We start from the raw sequence: 18,990 nt of genomic DNA on the forward strand, positions 1-18,990 counted from the left end.
ACAGATGACAAGAAAAGTGAGATAAAGAGCCTTGCAAGGAAGGGAAAGCTTTCGAGGGGAGGGGAGGGTCGGGGAGAAAAGAAACTAAGGGAGACTTCATGGAGGGTGTTAACTTGTAGCACCTGGGGCTGGTGGTCAGTGGGGAGCAGAGAGTGCTCTTTGATGTGGGGCAGGCAAGGATGACCTCACTGAGAAGCCAACAGTTGAGCAACAACTCAAAGATAGGGAATAAGTCATGTGGTTATCTAGGGGGAGACCACTCCTAGTGGAGGGCAAAGGCTCTGAGGCTAAGAGTGCTTGATGCTTTTGGCAAACACTTAGGGAGGCTGTGTGACTGGAACAGAGGGAGGGGAAGAAGAGAGAATAGTAGTAAATGAGAACAGAGAGGTAAGAAGGGGCTGTATTATTTAGTAACTCGTGAGTCATTGTGAGGACTTTGATTTTTACTCAAAATAATATATATATATATATATATTTTTGACAGGCAGAGTGGATAGTGAGAAAGAGAGACAGAGAGGAAGGCCTTCCTTTTTGCCGTTGGTTAACCCTCCAATGGCCGCTGCGGCCGGCGCATCGTGCTGATCCTAAGCCAGGAGCCAGGTGCTTCTCCTGGTCTCCCATGCGGGTGCAGGGCCCAAGCACTTGGGCCATCCTCCACTGCACTCCCGGGCCACAGCAGAGAGCTGGCCTGGAAGAGGGGCAACCGGGACAGAATCCGGTGCCCCGACCGGGACTAGAACCCAGTGTGCCGGCGCCACAAGGTGGAGGATTAGCCTGTTAAGCCACGGCGCCGGCCCTACTCAAAATAATATAAGAAGTGATCTGAGCTTTTTAAGTGGAGGAGTGACATGATCTGACTTACCTAATGGCAGTTTTGGACTAGGATGGTAGAAACAGATGTGAAGAGTACTTTAATTATAAATATATTTTAAATTAAAATGAATTAAAGTAAATTTGGAGAATGTAAGGATGAGGTTTGGAGAAGTCTCCCTGGAGGAAAATGAGAAGGCCCTAGTGAGTATGCACCTTGGGTTTTCTCGCTAACCATATGGCCTCCAGGTAAAGGGGAAGTAGTTTGTTTACATTCCAAGTTCCCAGTCCGTAGTTCATCAGTTAGATCGCTCATTAATAGTTTTATTAGACTCAATGTTTAAAGCTTTCTATAATTAGTTGTCAACACTTAAAAACCAGAAGTTTTGACAAAAATTCTAGGTCTCTAGGATTCTAGGTCTCTCCTGAAAAAGTTGGTAACAGTGAGCCCTTTTTGTTAGTGAGCCAAAGTTGACAGCAGCTAAGCTGATGCTTCCTTTTGCCAGACGCATATTCTATGGTTTTCTGCTTCCTGCCCCTCTCTATTGTTATCCTCAAACTGAAGCTATGTTGTTGAACATGTGCCACTGTTTTCTTATAGAAAAGTTAGGAAGAAAGGGAACGACTTCCTGCCTTTATCAAAAATGTTTCTTTCATATGATCCAGTTCCCTTATTTACATTACCTGCAATTTACCTGTCAGTTTTTGAGCTTACAACTCCCACTGTGGAAGAAAAGAGGCGTGGATCCTGAGCCTTGGTTCCTGTTCTGCTGCATCCCACCCTGTGACCCCAAGCATAGCTAACAGCCTCTTTGATTCTCAGAATTAGGAGAGTAAACTGGATGTTCTTTTAAGAGCTCTCATATCCTGGAAAGCCGGGGGTGTTGTGGCAGGCCAGTGCCCTGACCCCCCCTTCCTCTCAGTCAGCCAGGGGCCCCAGCCTGGTGTGTATGTCAGAGAAAGAGGATACTGGATTAAGAAAGGTGCCTATATCAATAATGTACAACTTGAGCCCCAGCAAGAGAGAGGAATGCACGCTGTGTGTCGGGGGAGAGGATGGGATGGGGCTATGTGTGTGTGACTAGAAGTGGGCTCAAGGAAGCTGTCCCTGCATAGGTTGTGTTACCTGTTCCTATGCACCTTCTGTGTATCAGGCTGTATTCTAGATACTAGGGAAGTAGCAGTGAACAAGACACACAGTTTCTCTGCTGTCATGGAGCTTATATTCCAGTGAAAGGCACAGATAATATACAAGTAAGTTAAATATATGAGATATTTTCAAGTAATAGAAAATTTCACGAAAAAATAAACCAAGTATTTGATAAGAGGGTTTCTGAAAAGGCAAGCTGTGCACATAGGTGGATGTGTGAATGTAGCACATATCTGCAAGGGGCCTATGTTTGAGTCTTGAGAGCAAATATTTGGGCTTATCTGTGCCTCTATGTGCACAGGGGGCAGCTTTTATATCTAGAATGTTTGTGTATTAGTGTGTATGATTTTACATGAGTGCACATGGGTAGGATGGTCTATGGTACACATGTGGGGATGGACATAAATACAGGTACGTGTGTGGTTGGCATTCAGCTGTGACTGAAAATGTTCTGAAGTTCCCGTGGTGCCGGTCAGAGGGCTGGTTAAGCAATAGCTTTTCTGCCTCTGGCATTTGGGGCCATTTGCCAACTTCCTCTGTCCCTGTTCCTTCTCAATGTTAGTGAGCTCTCTGTGCTTGGCTCCTCTTAGCCCTAGGAGTGCTCAAGCCAAGGAGAAGATAGTAACTGACTCATCAAACCAGAAGCTGGAAAGAGGCTGATAATGTGTGTAACCTCTGTCAGAAAGGAAAGGCCTGGCTTCCCTGCCTGCCTCTCTGTCCTTCACACCATGAAGGAAAGAGCCCTGCTCTTTGAAATAAGAAGACCTAAGGATCTATTCTTGGCTTTGCCACTTATTATTGTGTGACCTTGGCCAAGCTACTGTATCTCTCTAGATTTCAGTTACCTTCTTCATAAGTACTTTAGTTGGGTAGTAAAAAAAAGAATAGGGCTCACAGTGTGGCCTATAGTGCTCAGGGGTAAGGGGGGACTATGTGGTAAAGGTTTCCGAAGGAGGAGGGGGAGCATTCTGAGTGGGTCAGTAACATTGGGTGTGCACTTGAGATCTGTGTGGAAGGGAAGCCAGGAAGGTCCTATTTACAATAAAATGCAAACATATTATCACGGCCTACAGGGCCTTACATGATTTGGCTACTGCCTACTCCTCATTATTATATAACTTCTTGCTCACTGTGCTCCAGGCGTACTTCCTCTCTGTTCTTTGAATAGGCCTAAATGCTTTTCCACTTGATATTCCCTCTGCCTAGAATACTCTTCCCCAAAATTAATACAGTTACCTACTTCTCATTGTTCAGGTCTTAGCTGACATATCACCCCAGGGAGAGGCCTTTCCTGACCATCTTATCTAAAGTAGTCATCATCTATCTATCAATATTTAAAATGCACATTTTTTGATCCAACAATTCCTCTTCTAATAATTCATCCACATATAGATTAGCAAGTGAGTAAAATGACTATGAATAAAGGTCTTTAATAAAGCTCTTATTTATTAAATAAGTAATGGTACAACAAGTAATGGAATAGTATACAGCTGACAAAGAGCATGAAACAGTTATTTGAATCTCAACAGAGAATGATATCCAGTTATATTGTTAGATTTAAGGAAGCAAAATGATTAAGCCGTACACTAAAGATTTGTGCAGTTTATTGAATGTATATAATACTCAATTTAAAAACAAGATACAGAATAATGTGTATTGTGTGCCATATTTGTATAAAAATGACAATATCAAAACATAAATATGCATATATCCATATGTATGCATATCTAAGAGAACAGTCCTTTGAGTAGAGCAGCTCTCCCATCACTGCCACCCTGTGCTTAATTGGGAACTGTAAAGTGCTTATCTTTTTTGAATAGTATTAAAAATTAATTTTTCATTCACTTTTTTAAAAAGATGTATGTATTTATTTGAAAGGCAGAGTTACAGAGAGGCAAAGGCAGAGAGAGAAAGAGTCTTCTATCTGCTGGTTCACTCCCCAAATGGCTGCAATAGCCAGAGCTGAGAGGATCCGAAGCCAGCAGCTAGGAGCCTCCGCCGGGTCTCCCACATAGGTGCAGAGGCCCAAGGACTAGGGCCATCCTCTACTGCTTTCCCAGGCCACAGCAGAGAGCTGGATCGGAAGTGGAGCAGCTGAGACTCAAACTGGGGTCCATATGGGATGCTGGCACTGCAGGCAGTGGCTTTACTTGCTATGCCACAGACCAGCCCCTGGAAACATTCTTTTTTTTATTTTTGGCAGGCAGAGTGGACAGTGAGAGAGAGAGAGAGAGACAGAGAGAAAGGCCTTCCTTTTGCCATTGGTTCACCCTCCAATGGCCGCTGCGGCCGGCGTATCTCGCTGATCCGAAGCCAGGAGCCAGGTGCTTCTCCTGGTCTCCCATGTGGGTGCAGGGCCCAAGCACCTGGGCCATCCTCCACTGCACTCCCTGGCCATAGCAGAGAGCTGGCCTGGAAGAGGGGCAACCGGGACAGAATCTGGTGCCCCGACCGAGACTAGAACCCGTTGTGCCGGCGCCGCAAGGCAGAGGATTAGCCTATTGAGCCACGGCACCAGCCTGGAAACAGTCTTACAGATAAATCTTTGCATACAATCATGACAGTTTCTTAAGATAGTATATTTTCAAAATATGTTTCTCCCTACTCATTACATTATTATTCTGCTTTATTTCCTTTATAATGCTGAGCATGATCTGAAATTACCTTGGTTCTATTTATTACTTGTGTATTACCTGTGCTATCATTGGAATATAAGCGCCATGATCTCAGGGATCCTGCTGTGCCTTTTTACTGTGTATGTAAAAGCACATTGTAGTTGTTGAACAAGCAAATGAAGGAGTGACTAAAGGAAACCAGGCTAAAGCCTGGGGAGGAATACTAACCAAAGCTGAGGAGTGAGACACAATCACATACCTGATAGCAGGTGGTGATTCTCAAACTTTAAATGCACAACAGAACCACCTGTAGATTATTTGTACCAGCTTGTAATAAAGAAGCAGATTCTTTTTTTTAACTTTTATTTAATAAATATAGTTATAGCATTAATTCACAACGTACAGCACATTAAGGACAGAGATCCTACATGAGGAGTAAGTGCACAGTGAGTCCTGTTGTTGACTTAACAAATTGACACTCTTGTTTATGGCATCAGTAATCACCCTTGGCTCTTGTCATGAGTTGCCAAGGCTATGGAAGCCTTTTGAGTTCCCCGACTCTGATCTTATTTAGACAAGGTCATAGTCAAAGTGAAAGTTCTCTTGTCCCTTCAGAGAAAGGTACCTCCTTCTTTGATGGCTCGTTCTTTCCACTGGGATCTCACTCACAGAGATCTTTCATTTAGGTCTTTTATTTTTTTATTTTTTTTTTTGCCACAGTGTCTTGGCTTTCCATGCCTAAAATACTCTCATGCGCTCTTCAGCCAGATTCAAATGCCTTAAGGGCTGATTCTGAGGTCAGAGTGCTGTTTAGGATATCAAGAAGCAGATTCTTAAACCCTTTGATTCTAAGTCAAGATGTCTGAATTGGGGACCAGGAATCTACATTTTTTAAAAAATATTTATTTACTTCTTTGAAAATCAGAGTTACACAGAGAGAGACAAAGAGGCAGAGAGAGAGGGAGACGTTTCCATCCACTGGTTCACTCACCAATTGGACGCAACTACTGGAGCTGTGCCGATCTGAAGCCAGGAGCCAGGAGCTTTTTCCAGGTCTCCCACATGGGTGCAGGGGCCCAAGGACTTGAGCCATCTTCTACTGCTTTCCCAGGCACATTAGCAGAGTGCTGGATCAGAAGAAAAGCAGGTAGAATACGAATAGTGCCCATATGGAATGCCAGTGCCATAGGCAGAGGCTTTATGCCCTATACCACAGCACCAGCTGTGAATTTTAAACAAATTCCCTGAGTGATTTGAGACCATATTCTGAATAACACCAGTTCAATCTTTTTTTTTAATTTATTTTATTTTTTTTTATTTTTGACAGGCAGAGTGGACAGTGAGAGAGAGAGAGAGAGAGAGAGAGAGAAAGGCCTTCCTTTTGCCCTTGGTTCACCCTCCAATGGCTGCCGCGGCCGGCGCGCTGCAGCCGGCGCACCACGCTGATCCGATGGCAGGAGCCAGGTGCTTCTCCTGGTCTCCCATGCGGGTGCAGGGCCCAAGCACCTGGGCCATCCTCCACTGCACTCCCTGGCCACAGCAGAGAGCTGGCCTGGAAGAGGGGCAACCAGGACAGAATCCGGTGCCCCGACCGGGACTAGAACCCGTTGTGCCGGCGCCGCAAGGCGGAGGATTAGCCTGTTGAGCCACGGCGCCGGCTCAGTTCACTCTTGATACCTCATCAGAAAGAATGACATCTGTGATATCATTTCTCCTTAACACATCCCCAGGATGCAAAGGAAGAAACTATCGCCTCATTTTATCAACATAAAAAATGAGGCTCAGAGATAGATGGTGCATTTTCCAATCCCACAAACATGTATAAAGTATCTTGAAAGACAAGGTATCTTTCCATTCAGCACAAGGTGTGGTGGCACATGGCTCACCCTCACAGGGCATTCCAAGGCCTTGGTGTTACTAGCTGGATTTTATGACTGTTCTTGTATTCTTTTTGTTTTTGTTTTGTTTTTGAGGATAAAGTTGTACCTTTAATCACTGGTTCTTTCTGGTGTATCTCAGGGAGGGCAATGAGCCAGGGGAGACCACCCAGATCACATATCACGAGCTTCTCGTCCAAGTATGTCGGTTCAGCAATGTTCTCCGCAAACAGGGTGAGTTTGGGAGTGTGGTAAAGGGGCTGAGGAGCCTGACCTTGGAGGTACTTGAGGACTTGTGGGTAGAGGACAAGGAATAGAAAAAGTCAGCTGGGTTGGAGGTCAGCTGGATGAGAGGGAGCAAGCAGCAGCAGGAAGGTTCCATGGTGTATGTTCTGTGTCTTTACTTACAGGCATTCGAAAGGGTGATCGGGTGTCCATCTACATGCCCATGATCTTGGAGCTTGTGGTGGCCATGCTGGCATGTGCCCGCCTTGGGGCTTTGCACTCCATTGTGGTAGGAGTTTGGGCTGGTGAAAAAAGGGAGGGGTGGGATTGGGGTTCTGGAGAAGTAGGTTGGGCCTAGATGATGGAGGGTCTTAAATATCAAACAGGGGAACATAGAGTGTTGGTATGGTATAGGTTCATATCTGTTTTTCAGTTTCTTCTAGGGTTCTGGCTTGGAGATCCTGGATGTTTCATAAACAGCTCCTCTCCTTGGTCATGAGATCTCTGGGGCCTCCTTCTTGCTCCTAATCTTTCTCCCCTTCCCTAGTTTGCAGGCTTCTCTGCAGAGTCTCTGTGTGAACGGATCCTGGATTCCAGTTGCAGCCTTCTTATCACTACAGGTAACTTAATTCTCTCACTCCTTCTCCAGAACCACTGCTTCCACACCCAACACTTATACCTCAAGACTTGGTCCCTAGTCAGCTTGTTGCTTTGGGGCTGTTCAGCCTGAAGAGTAGGGACTGTCTGCCCTTTCTCTCCTAGTCCCACCTCAGCTGATCCTCTCAGCCCAAACCAGCTGAGAACCAAAGTCAAGAGGCCGATTCAGTGGCTGGAGTGTTTGCTACAGAGGTTAAGATACCACTTGGGATGCCTGCATCCTTATCGGAGTTCCTAGGTTTGAGTTCCTGCTCTGATTTTGATCCAGCTTCCTGTTAATGCACAACCTGGAAGGCAGTAGGTGAGGGTTCAAGTAGTTCAGTCCCTGACACCAATGTGGGAGACCCGATGGAGTTCAAGTTTCCTGGCTCCAGCTTGGCCCACCCCCAGCTTTGTGGTCATTTGAGAAGTGAACCAGTGGATAGATCTCTGTCTGTCTCTCTCTGCCTTTCAAATAAAGAAATATATAACTATTTTAAAAAGAGGTTCATACAGGAAGGGCTTTGTGAACACTGGGCACATTGGGGAGTGTGGCACCTACTAAGGCCTGAAATGTCTGTTGCTCCCCAAAGATGCCTTCTACAGGGGGGAAAAGCTTGTGAACCTGAAGGAACTGGCTGACGAGGCCCTGGAGAAGTGTCGGGAGAAGTAAGTCTGTTGGCTCATTGGCTATTTCCCTGGGTTGACTGTACCTCCCCATGGTGCCAGCTTTCCTTTGTCCCCCTTACCCCAGAAGGACATGAGTGGGTCTTGCCAAAGCTCTTTCGAGCCAACCAGGTCACCACTTCAGGCTTTTCTTTCCTCCAGGGGTTTCCCAGTGAAATGCTGCATTGTGGTCAAGCACCTGGGGCGGGCAGAACTGGGCATGGGTGCCTCTCCCAGCCAATCTCCCCCAATTAAGAGGCCGTGCCCGGATGTCCAGGTGAGTCTGGCACTGTTATGCCCTCCTCTGGGCTCAAATTGCCTCCTTCGTCCTGCCCAGGAAGTTCCTGACATCCTCCTTTGCTTCTTCATTATTATGCTGAGATCTGGGAGCAATCCTAGAAATGTGTCCCCTGGCAGGACTGGCTGGGAATAGGGGATTTTGATCTTGAATATGGGGAGACAGACCCTTGGACCTTGGAAAGTTAGCACAAGAGAATGTGGAAGAGAATTTTGTGTTGATTTGGGTCTCCTGATGGCAGAGGGGACCCCAGGACTTGAGTTAGAAATGTGCTGGCTTGGATGATTGGATTGATTTTGAAGTTGTGACTTGGAGTAGGCTACCTCTGTGGCCCAGGTGATGCCCACCTTTGAGGGATCAGAGTCTAGCTTTTATTAGTTTTGGATCCAGTGCTTCTGGTAGAAACATAGAAAGTCCCAGAGGTGGCTTCCAGGTCTGAGGGGCATATGAGATAAAAGTTATGGGAGTTCAGAATTCTGTGACTAGAGGAACCCTGAGTAGTCTTAGGGCTACAGAAGTTGTTATTTAGGGATGTTGGAGAGCCCTGTCAGTGTTAGGGATTCTGCATGTATATGATTTGAAATCAGGATCAGGAAATGAAGGCTGAGGGACCAGCAAGAGGGGAGCCTGATGGAAATGAGGCAGCCAGGGGGTTGGGGCATACTCATCCATTCCCCCCACTCCCCTATACTCAGACCCTGCTCACCAGCCTTTCCGTGGGCTCTTAACAGGGTAAGCTGAAAGAGAAATCCAAGCGCGTCCAGCCCCAGGTATCCACTTGCACTGCCTTGGGCACTGCTTCCCTGTGTGCTTGTCTGTGTGTCCTTATGCTGTTTGCCTGTTTGCCTCATTGAGGGGCTGCCAGTCCTAACCCCATTCCTCTTACCCTGGGGCCCCTTGACGTCTAAGCCACTCTGAGAAGTTGTGAAATCAAATGCCTGCTGCGGTGTCTGTAAACTAGCTTACAGCCAGGACCTCAGAGAGGCTGCAGCAGACATCCCCCGTGACCCTGCTGCTCAGGGTCTCTGTGGCATGGCGGGGTGGGGTGGGGGGCAGATAACGTGTCAGAAAGCATTCGCTGAGCACTTGGCGAGGGCAGAGCCAATAGAGACAGAGAACAGGCAAAGGAGGCACATATCCTGACTTTGGTAATTCACTGTCAAGTTGGGCAGTTAGATGTGTACTGTAAATCAAAAACTAGGTTTCATAGGACAGAGTGAAGAAAAGTCCTAAATACATTTGTATGCCACTTGGGAGTTTACAAATAGCATAGTAACTCTGAATACGTCACCTTCCTCTCTGGGCTTCACTTGCCTTGTCAGTATGGAGAGTGATCACACATGCTTGAAAGGAAATGGCTTCCCATACTAAAATAAAAAATAAATTCCACCATTCCTGCAGGTTGTGCCATCCTCACAGGGCATCTTATTCAAAGCTGCTATGCTTAACATCTTAGGCTAATGGTCAGTGGAGACATATCTGATCCCCAGGGAACACTGTGTTCCTTTTAAAATGCAGGCAGGGACTTAAACCCCTTCTGAAAAAGATAGCAAACAGTGGTTTAGAGCATAGATTCTAGAGCCAGACAACTTGAATTGCAATCCTGGCTCTGCCACCTGCCACTTTGTAAGCTTGGGAAAGTTACTTAAGCTCTCATGCCTCCTTCTCCCATATGTAAAATAAGGATAATAATTGTCGTATCTAATAGGGTTTTGTCAATGTATGTAAGGTGCTTGGCACACAGGAACTACTCAACACATGTTAGCTGTTATTTCTTCCCTGGTAACAGAGCAAATAGGTTAGCATTTCTAAAAGAGAGACCCGAAAAGAAGCAACACAATTCTGTAATTCTTAACACTGTAGACACAGAGGTCATAGGCTCCTGTATTTTTGGTTTTTGCAGGTGAAACCATTAGTTACTAAAAATAAAAACCCAAAGAACACAAAAATAGACTTGCAAAGTCCAAGTTTGTTGATATGAGAATTGTGGTAAAAGCTACAGAAATCTTGGCAGAGCTCCAAATCCGTTTATCTTTTAGCAATCTTCAAGGCAGGGTCTGGCACAGCTCGCAGGTGCCCTCCTCAATCATTTCACCTATGAACTCTTTCATATTCCTCTTTTATACCTGGTGGCTTCCCTTCCTGAGGCCATCCTGGTCCAAGGATAAAGGCCAACTCCTCGATTTTTATTTCAGAGTATTCAAATCTTTTCCTGGTTCAAAGCGTTGGGCCTCATAGGCACACACCTAACTCACAATCAACGTTTGTTTCACCAATTGAGTGCATCCTGCTTCCTGGTGCTGGTTATTGGCTTCACACCCCTCTTTAGTCTTCTGTACACACACACCCACAAAGGAAACAGTTATATAAGATTACAAGAGTCCCTTCATTGCAGAGCCACAGTGTAGCCATGCCTTGCTCTTTCATGTACCTCATGCCTATGGTTCATAGCACTATAGTCCAGCCCCATTTCTCCAAAGCAATATTGACATAATTCTGCTTAAACACATTAATGCCCTCATCTCATCTCAAGTGACCATTTGGCAGGAACAAAATTATCCATGTGGCAATGTACACATTAAAAAATAGGGTATTGTTCTTATGCTTTCTAGTTTTCTTCTTATTATTTTACTTAAATTTTTTTTTAATTTATTTGAGAGAGAGAGAAAGCTCCTGTCCACTGGTTCATTCCCCCAAAAGCTCACAGTGATGGAGCTGGGATATGGGGCAAGCCAGGAGCCAGGAATTCAGTTGAGATCTCCAGCAATGGTGGCAGGAACCCAATCACTTGAGCCATTACTGCTGCCTCCCAGGCTATGCATTAGCAGGAATCTGGAATCAGGAGCTGGATCCGGGTATGGAACCCAGACACTCTGTTGTGGGTCCTGGGCATCTTAACAGGTGGCTTTAGTCACTAGGCCAAACACCCACCCACCCATCCACTCCCTCCTTTCTTTTTATTTTTAAAGCACCCTCAGTTGGACTTACCATTCTTATGATACTCATTTGTCAGGAACTTCACATTCTCTAGGGGCAGGTAGAACACAGAGAGAAGAATGGTTGGAGAGTTAGCCTCTAATTTATCAAGGTATGTGTGTAACACTGAGGTTTTTAAACAAAATAGGCACACAAGAATCAGATTATAATCATGTAGTAGGAGAAGGGCATTTCTCTTAGATGGCAATGTCTAGGCAATGTCTAGTCAAGACCATTGAACATTCAAGAATCTGATAAATATGAAAGGGCTCTGCGACAGCTAAAGCAAACCCCAAACAGTTCCCATCAACATAACCTTAAATTTATCTCCCAGTGGTCACTGAACCAACCTTTTTCCCTCCTGACATGCATCAGTCTCCCCCCTGCCTGACTCCAATCTTTCCCTACTCGTTGGGACAACCCAAGGCATGGTATTTATTAGATAGTATCTTTTTCTTTTGATGCTTCCCAAATCCTGTGAGGCCATTAGGGTAAGAATGACTATCTTCATTTTAATAAAGAGTTAAAATGACTTGCCCAAGATCATATAGATAGGAAGTGGCAAAACTTGAAGTTCAGTGAAAAATTTGGAAAATTCAGATAATTTCACTTCATTCAGGAGAGAATAAACTGGAAAAAAAAACACTGGTGTTCAAAAAGGTGGTATAGCCTGGAAAGAAAAACAATTTCAAAGGATAATTTAGAGATAGGATAACAGGTCCAGAAATCATCATCAAAGGTATTCAGGTATACCAGGACATCCCTCTCCTGGGAGAAGTCAACCTTGGTCCTTCACCAACTGGAAGCAAGGCTTCTTTTTGAAAGGAACTTGTCCCCTCAAGCAACAGTTGCTATGGGAAAACCCATTAGTACTATTGGCATATGGGCAGGGGCAGAGTGAGGGTAGGAGCCAACAGATGTGGATGAAGTCTGAACATTTAGGAAAAAGTGCTTGGTCAAGACCTGCTGACTTCTTTGACTACTAACTAATAGGGTCACATGCCTGCTTCACCTGCAGACTCTGACTAACTGTGCATTTCTGAGTTGTGTGGTGAATGCCTCCCTGCTGATGAGTCACTAGCCCCTTAAGTACACATGTGTGTATGCAGGCCTGTGTACACGCAGTCATTCATGCAACAAAATTTACTGAGTGCCTTTTGAGCTTCAGGCACTTTGCTAGGTGTTACAGAGACAAAGCGGGGGAAAAAGACATGCCACTGCTTTTATAGAGGTCACTAAATGATTAAATAAAATAATTGGAAATACGTGCTGTGTGGGAAAGAAACATAGTGCTGTGATCAGTAATAATAGTGGGAGTAGGTGGGTATCTACAGATACTGCTCAGGTAAAGGCTATCCAAGATGGTGACATTCCAGCTGAGAACTGAAGGATGCGACGGGACCAACCAAAAGACCCACCACAGCCTGAGCTTGGATAGTTCTGGGGCAGAAGAGGAGGAAGGATGGCAGGGTGCTGGGAGTGCCTGGGAAAGCCTGCTGCTCTGCTCCTGTTCTCTCTGTCCATTCCATTCTTTGAGGGCCCCTCCCTCCCTTCTTGCATCCCATTACCAGTCCCAACCTAGCACCTCCAGATGTCGGGTAGAGGTGTCTCCTGGTCTCCCCCTGCCCCCATCTTGAGCTGTTTACAGTTCTTCCTTGCCCACTGCTGTTCCCTCCCTGCAGATCTCTTGGAACCAAGGGATTGACTTGTGGTGGCATGAACTCATGCAAGAGGCAGGGGATGAGTTTGAGCCTGAGTGGTGTGATGCCGAGGACCCACTCTTCATCCTGTACACTAGTGGCTCCACAGGCAAACCCAAGGCAAGTATGTGTGTGTGAGTGTGTGTACATTGTGTAGGGGTGAAAAGTGAGTTCCCGGGGAAGCATGTTACAACGTGAATTGTACTCTACAATCGTGTTTCAGAAAAGTCACATCTTTTCCCAATCAAATGAAGGCAAAATCCTCAATCCCTAGGAGGTGAAGCCTAGGATGAGACATTTCAGCTGGGGGCTTTCATGGTACCCTGAAAAGGGGGAAAGAACCAATTCGTGTGACTGACATGGATGTCCCTTGCACGTGCCCACATGGCTTAGTCAAAACACAATTGTTCTGTCAACTCAAAGTCAAGGATAGGCATAGGGATCTCTCTCAGGCTTCTAAGACCATAGCTTGTAGAGTTCAGTTCCTTCCACATGGACACTATTTTTGAAAATATATACTTTCATTTTGTTAGAAAGAGAGAGAGAGACTCAGCCAGGGCTGAGTCAGGCCAAACCCAGGAGCCCAGAACTCCATCTGGGTGTCCCATATGAGTGGCAAAGGTCCAAGTACTTGAGCTTTATCTGCTGCCTCCCAGGCTGTACATCTGCAGGAAGCTGGATCGGAAGTGAAGTGGCTGGGACTCACAAAAAACACTCAAGTATGGAATGTGGGATGTGAGTGTCCCAAGTAGTGGCTGAAGCTGCTGAGACAAATGCCCACCCCCACATGACATACTGTTTAATCTAGTCCCCTGACAGGGCTCAATGTGGGAGATGGAAACACTTAAGAAAACTCTGACTCTTCTGCTGACTCGAAAGAGTTAAAAGCTATGTCACTCTACCTTCCACCTACCCTATCCCTGTACTCTTCTCTCCATATACTTATAGTATCCCTCAATAGATCTTCTTTTTAAAAGATTTATTTATTTATTTGAATGTCAGAGTTACACAGAGAGAAAGAGGGAGAGAGGTCTTCCATCCACTGGTTTACTCCCCAATTTGCTGCAATGGCTAGAGCTGCACCGATCCAAAGACAGCAGCCAGGAGCTTCCCAGGTCTCCCTTGTGGGTGCAGGGGCCCAAGGACTTGGGCCATCCTCTGCTGCTTCCCCAGGTCATATCAGAGAGCTGGATCGGAAGTGGAGCAGCCGGGACTAGAAACGGCACTCATATGGGATGCCAGCACTGCAGGTGGCAGCTTTACCTGTTATACCATAGTGCTGGCCCCCAATAGATCTTTATAAATACAGTTTGGCCTCTCCTTCTTAGAGGTGGGTTAGGGGTGGAGTAAGCAAATGGTGTTGCCTTTTTTTTTACACTCACTCTACCAACGTGTAATTGAATGTGGGCACAAATATAAAATGGAGGCTATTAGATGTGCATTCATTCATATGTGTAAGAGTTATATGTGGCTCAGAAATATCATCAAGAGTGTGGATATGAATGACAGACTCATGGACAAGCATGATATCAGGAGTGTGATAAAGGAGACAGAAGCACAGAGAAAAGGAGATGGGAGAAGGTTACTTTGAAATGGGTGCTGGGGGCCGGCGCTGTGCCATAGTAGGCTAAGCCTCCACCTACAGCCCTGGCATCCCATATGAGTTTGTGTCCCAGCTACTCCTCTTCCAATCCAGCTCTCTGCTTATGGCCTAGGAAAGCAGCAGCAGATGGCCCAAGTGCCTGGGCCCCTGTATCTGTGTGAGAGACCCAGAAGAAGTCCCTGGCTCTTGGCTTTGGATCAGCCCAGCTCCAGCTGCTGTGGCCATTTGGGGAGTGAACCAGCAGATGGAAGACCTTTCTCTCTGTTCCTCTCTCTCTCTGTAACTCTGCCTATCAAATTAAAAAATGAATAAAATCTTAAAGGAAAAAAAAAGAAATGGGTGCTGGTAGGACTAGTATCTTCGAGTAGGATCTTCCCCTATCTGTTCCAGTGGCCATATGGTTGTCAATGAGGGTGGGTACAAGGTGCTAACCCAAGGCTCTGTTTCTCCCACAGGGTGTGGTACACACAGTTGGGGGCTACATGCTCTATGTGGCCACAACCTTCAAGTATGTGTTTGACTTCCACGCAGAAGATGTGTTCTGGTGCACAGCAGACATTGGCTGGATCACTGGCCATTCCTATGTCACCTACGGGCCACTGGCCAATGGTGCCACCAGTGTTTTGGTAAGAAGCGAGCTGGGGCCCATGGCCACCTGGCCTAGCTGGGGAAGGGAAGAGATTATCCTGGGTGACCACCCTCCAGTGCTACTCAGTGTAGAAGTAGGGAGACTCTTATGCAATGATTTGTTCCCAAAGAAACGGGAGTCCTGAGAGGGTTGTGCATCCTGCCTAGCAAGGTCTTGTGGCTTGTCTGGTCAGGGAGTGAAGACACAGTGGGTGAGAAAGGGTAAAATACTGAATGTGACGGAGTTGTAGGGGAATGGAAGAACTATTGAGAAGGACTGGGAATAACCAGCTTCACTGGGGTCAGTTTGAGGGGATCCCCACATACCCGGATGTGAGCCGCCTGTGGAACATTGTGGACAAATACAAGGTGACCAAGTTCTACACGGCACCCACGGCCATCCGTCTGCTCATGAAGTACGGAGACGAGCCTGTCACCAAGTAAGACCCCTCTCCCCGTTGCTGCCCCCTGGGTATCCTGATCTGGACACTTGCCTTTGTACACAAGCTCTTTCTTTCCCTTGTCCCAACTCTTTCCTGGAATGGAGGAGGGGGCAAGAGGAGAGCTTGGGCATGTGTGCCCTGGTTCCCAGTGGTACTCAGGGCCTTCTTCTCTCTCAACCCCCTGCCCAAGGCACAGCCGGGCATCCTTGCAGGTGCTAGGCACTGTGGGTGAGCCCATCAACCCTGAGGCCTGGCTGTGGTACCATCGGGTGGTAGGTGCCCAGCGCTGCCCCATCGTGGACACCTTTTGGCAAACAGAGACGGTGAGTGAAGGGTTCAGAAGGATGGTGCTCAGGGACAATGTGGGAAAACTGACTCAAACCCCTGATCTCTGACCTCCACAGGGTGGCCACATGCTGACTCCCCTCCCAGGTGCCACACCCATGAAGCCTGGTTCTGCTGTGAGTGGGGCTCCCCTGACTGTTCCCGGGCTAGGGCTAGGGTCTTGGGGCACTTGGCTTAGCTAGAGAGTGGGAGGACTGGAGTGATGTTTGAGGAATTCAGGGATCTTAGTCTCCTTGGGAGTTGAGTCAAAGTGCTCATTCCTCTTCTTGGACTCTGTCTCCCATTTCTTTCCAGTCCTTCCCATTCTTTGGCGTGGCTCCTGCAATCCTGAATGAGTCTGGGGAAGAGTTGGAAGGTGAAGCCGAAGGCTATCTGGTGAGGCCCTGGCCTGTGGGGGTCTTTGAGGATAGGAGAGGGTCCACCAAGGGTAATTTGCTTCAGAGTTTATAACCTACTGTCTCCTGGTAGCTGCTTAGATGGCTGCTCCATGGTGGGGGGTTGTCCTCTGCTAAGAGTCCCCAGGGAGAATCCTTCCGGATACTTTGCCTGCATCTCTGCCTTTTGGCCCACGAGGCTCTTAACCCTAACCTAACCCTAACCCTTAAGAGCCTCTTTAGAGTCTGCCCAAAGATTCCTGGTGGCATCATTTTGGGTCTGGAAGACTTAAAGAGGAGGAGGCTTTTCTTTTGACAAGCATTCCAGAGAAAAGAAGCTTCAGAGCAGAATGAAAATCTCACAGGCTTTGGCGTCAGCCTGCCTGGTTTCAAATCCTGCCTCTGCCTCTGCCTCTCCTGGGCCCTCAGATAAGTTACTTAACCCCTCTGAATCTAAACTTTCTCATTTGTAAAATAGTCTTAAAGTAGTACCTTTGTCTCCCATGGTTGCTTGCTTAATTAAATGACAATCCATATGAAGGGGTTAGTATAGAACCTAACAGCTAATCTGTAGCTGTCCTGATTGTTGTGTAGGTACGTGCAGGCACCTCACCTACCCTCCCCCACCCCAACCATACCCCGCTTCACGTTCCCAAGCTAGTAAATGGAGCAAGACCGAGGTCCAGGTTTTACAACTCTTCGCCTAGAATTCTGACCAACCCATTAAATCTGCTGATTGGGCAATAATTATTTACTAATGTGGGAGTTTTAGTTTCATGACTGTCTTCATCTGTATCAGACTGGAGTTTCTTTCCTGAGGCATTACCCAAAAGGAGAGTCAAAATAACTAAGTGCTTATTGCTGATAGAACACTGTGTTCAACAATTTCCACATATTAACTTAGTCCTCTACACAATTACTTTGAAATATAGAAATCATTTTCTCTAATTTAAGTATAAGGCTCCAGAAGCTCAGAGAGGTCAAGTTGTGGATCTGAGGTCACAGAACTAGTGAGTGGCAGAGCCGCGATCTCAAGCCAGGCGCATCCATTTCCAAAGCCTGGACTTTGTGCTACTTCTTGGGACTTATGTTCAGGACATTTCCCCTCAGGTTTTGCAAAGTTGTGGTTGTCTTCCGCTGAGACAGCAAAGCAAATGTGGTCACTGTGCCTTCCTCACTGCCCAGGTATTCAAGCAGCCCTGGCCAGGGATCATGCGCACAGTCTATGGGAACCACGCACGCTTTGAGACCACCTACTTTAAGAAGTTTCCCGGGTACTACGTGACAGGAGATGGTGAGCCTTGGCTATTGTCTTCCTGCACTTCCCACCAAGACATGTGCCTTATCTTTTCATTCCAGGAAGAATTGGTTAGGGGTGAAGACAGGAGAGAGGAACATCTTACACGTCAGTGTCTGGTGTCCAGGTACAATGACAGAGATGACTACAAGAGCAGGAATGAGTATTGCAGGAAGGGTCTCAAGTTGTTGTCATCTGAGATTTTACATATGAGGAAAGAGTTTTATTTCTTGTTCTTCTGCTGAAAGAAATGGGGCATGTACATTATGATGTCATGTGTATCCCCATGTTTGGAGCCTGTGTTTGTCCTTCTGCCTTCCCACTAATCCACTTGTCCATAAATATCTATTGAGCATCTACTATGCCCAGGCACTGGTATAAGCACAGGAGTTATTACCATGAATAATGTAGTCAAGATTTCTGCTGTCATTGGGCTTACATTCTAGTAAGGGGAGATGCAAACAAGTAAATAAACTTATCTTGGAGATAAGTGCTATGAAGAAAAACAAGATACCATGGTAAAGATGCCTGCAGAATTGGTACTGTACAAGGGGTGGTCAGAGAAGGCTTCTCTAAAGTGACATTTCAGCAGAAATCTGAAGGGTGAGAAGGAACCAAGCAGAGAGAAACCTGGAGTAAGGGTGTGTGCAGAAGGACACCAGCCTGGAATGTCTGAGGAATGGACAAGCTCCGGTATGGCTGGAGCATACAGAGAACACTGTATTGGAGTTGAAGAGGTAGACAAGATAGGCTCTTGTGGGCCATGGTAAGGAGTTTGGATTTCATGCAAAATACAATGGGAGACCTTTACAGGTTTTAAGCAAGGGAGCAACAGGAACTGATTTACTGCTTAGAAAAAAAACTCTGCTTGATCAATAAAGAATAGACTCAAGACGGGTACGCTAGTGATGTGTTGCCACGGAACAAATTACCCCAAAAGCTGGCAGCTTAAAACAGGTATTTCATTATCTCACATAGTTTCTGGGGATCAGGGATCTGTGAGCAGCCTACCTGGGTGCTTCAGGGTCTCTTGTGGGTTGCAGTTGAGCTGTTGGTAGAAAGCCACTTGCAAGTTTGATTGAGCCAGGAAGAATCACTTCTATACTCCCTCACGTGGCAGCTGGCTTCCCCCACAGCAAATGATCTGAGATAATGCAACTAAGACAGAAGCTACAGTGTTTTCCATAACATCATCTCAGAAACGACATCCTATCCCTCTGCCAAATTCTGTGGATCACACAGACTAATCCCATGAGAGGTCTCCACAGGGCTTTGAATACCAAGAGGTGGAGATCCGTGGGCCATCTGGGAGTCTGGTGGCCACAGTGGCAAGAGCATAAGCAGGAAG

At 46.4% G+C, this 18,990-nt stretch overlaps 1 protein-coding gene across 1 annotated transcript in view; it reads left to right on the forward strand.

Annotated features, from left to right (window-relative positions):
• Positions 1–18,990, forward strand: part of ACSS2 (acyl-CoA synthetase short chain family member 2) — a 48,372-nt gene that overhangs the window by 27,830 nt on the left and 1,552 nt on the right. Inside the window, exons 3-14 of the mRNA XM_062204081.1 lie at positions 6,595–6,686; positions 6,863–6,966; positions 7,225–7,297; positions 7,907–7,982; positions 8,142–8,256; positions 12,936–13,073; positions 15,012–15,182; positions 15,490–15,623; positions 15,817–15,949; positions 16,031–16,087; positions 16,266–16,346; positions 17,531–17,639. Coding sequence (XP_062060065.1) covers positions 6,595–6,686; positions 6,863–6,966; positions 7,225–7,297; positions 7,907–7,982; positions 8,142–8,256; positions 12,936–13,073; positions 15,012–15,182; positions 15,490–15,623; positions 15,817–15,949; positions 16,031–16,087; positions 16,266–16,346; positions 17,531–17,639 — 1,283 coding nt within the window. The remainder of the gene's footprint in view (positions 1–6,594; positions 6,687–6,862; positions 6,967–7,224; positions 7,298–7,906; positions 7,983–8,141; positions 8,257–12,935; positions 13,074–15,011; positions 15,183–15,489; positions 15,624–15,816; positions 15,950–16,030; positions 16,088–16,265; positions 16,347–17,530; positions 17,640–18,990) is intronic.

This window comes from Lepus europaeus, chromosome 10, assembly GCF_033115175.1.
Source record: "Lepus europaeus isolate LE1 chromosome 10, mLepTim1.pri, whole genome shotgun sequence".
Classification (NCBI taxonomy): Eukaryota; Metazoa; Chordata; class Mammalia; order Lagomorpha; family Leporidae; genus Lepus; species Lepus europaeus.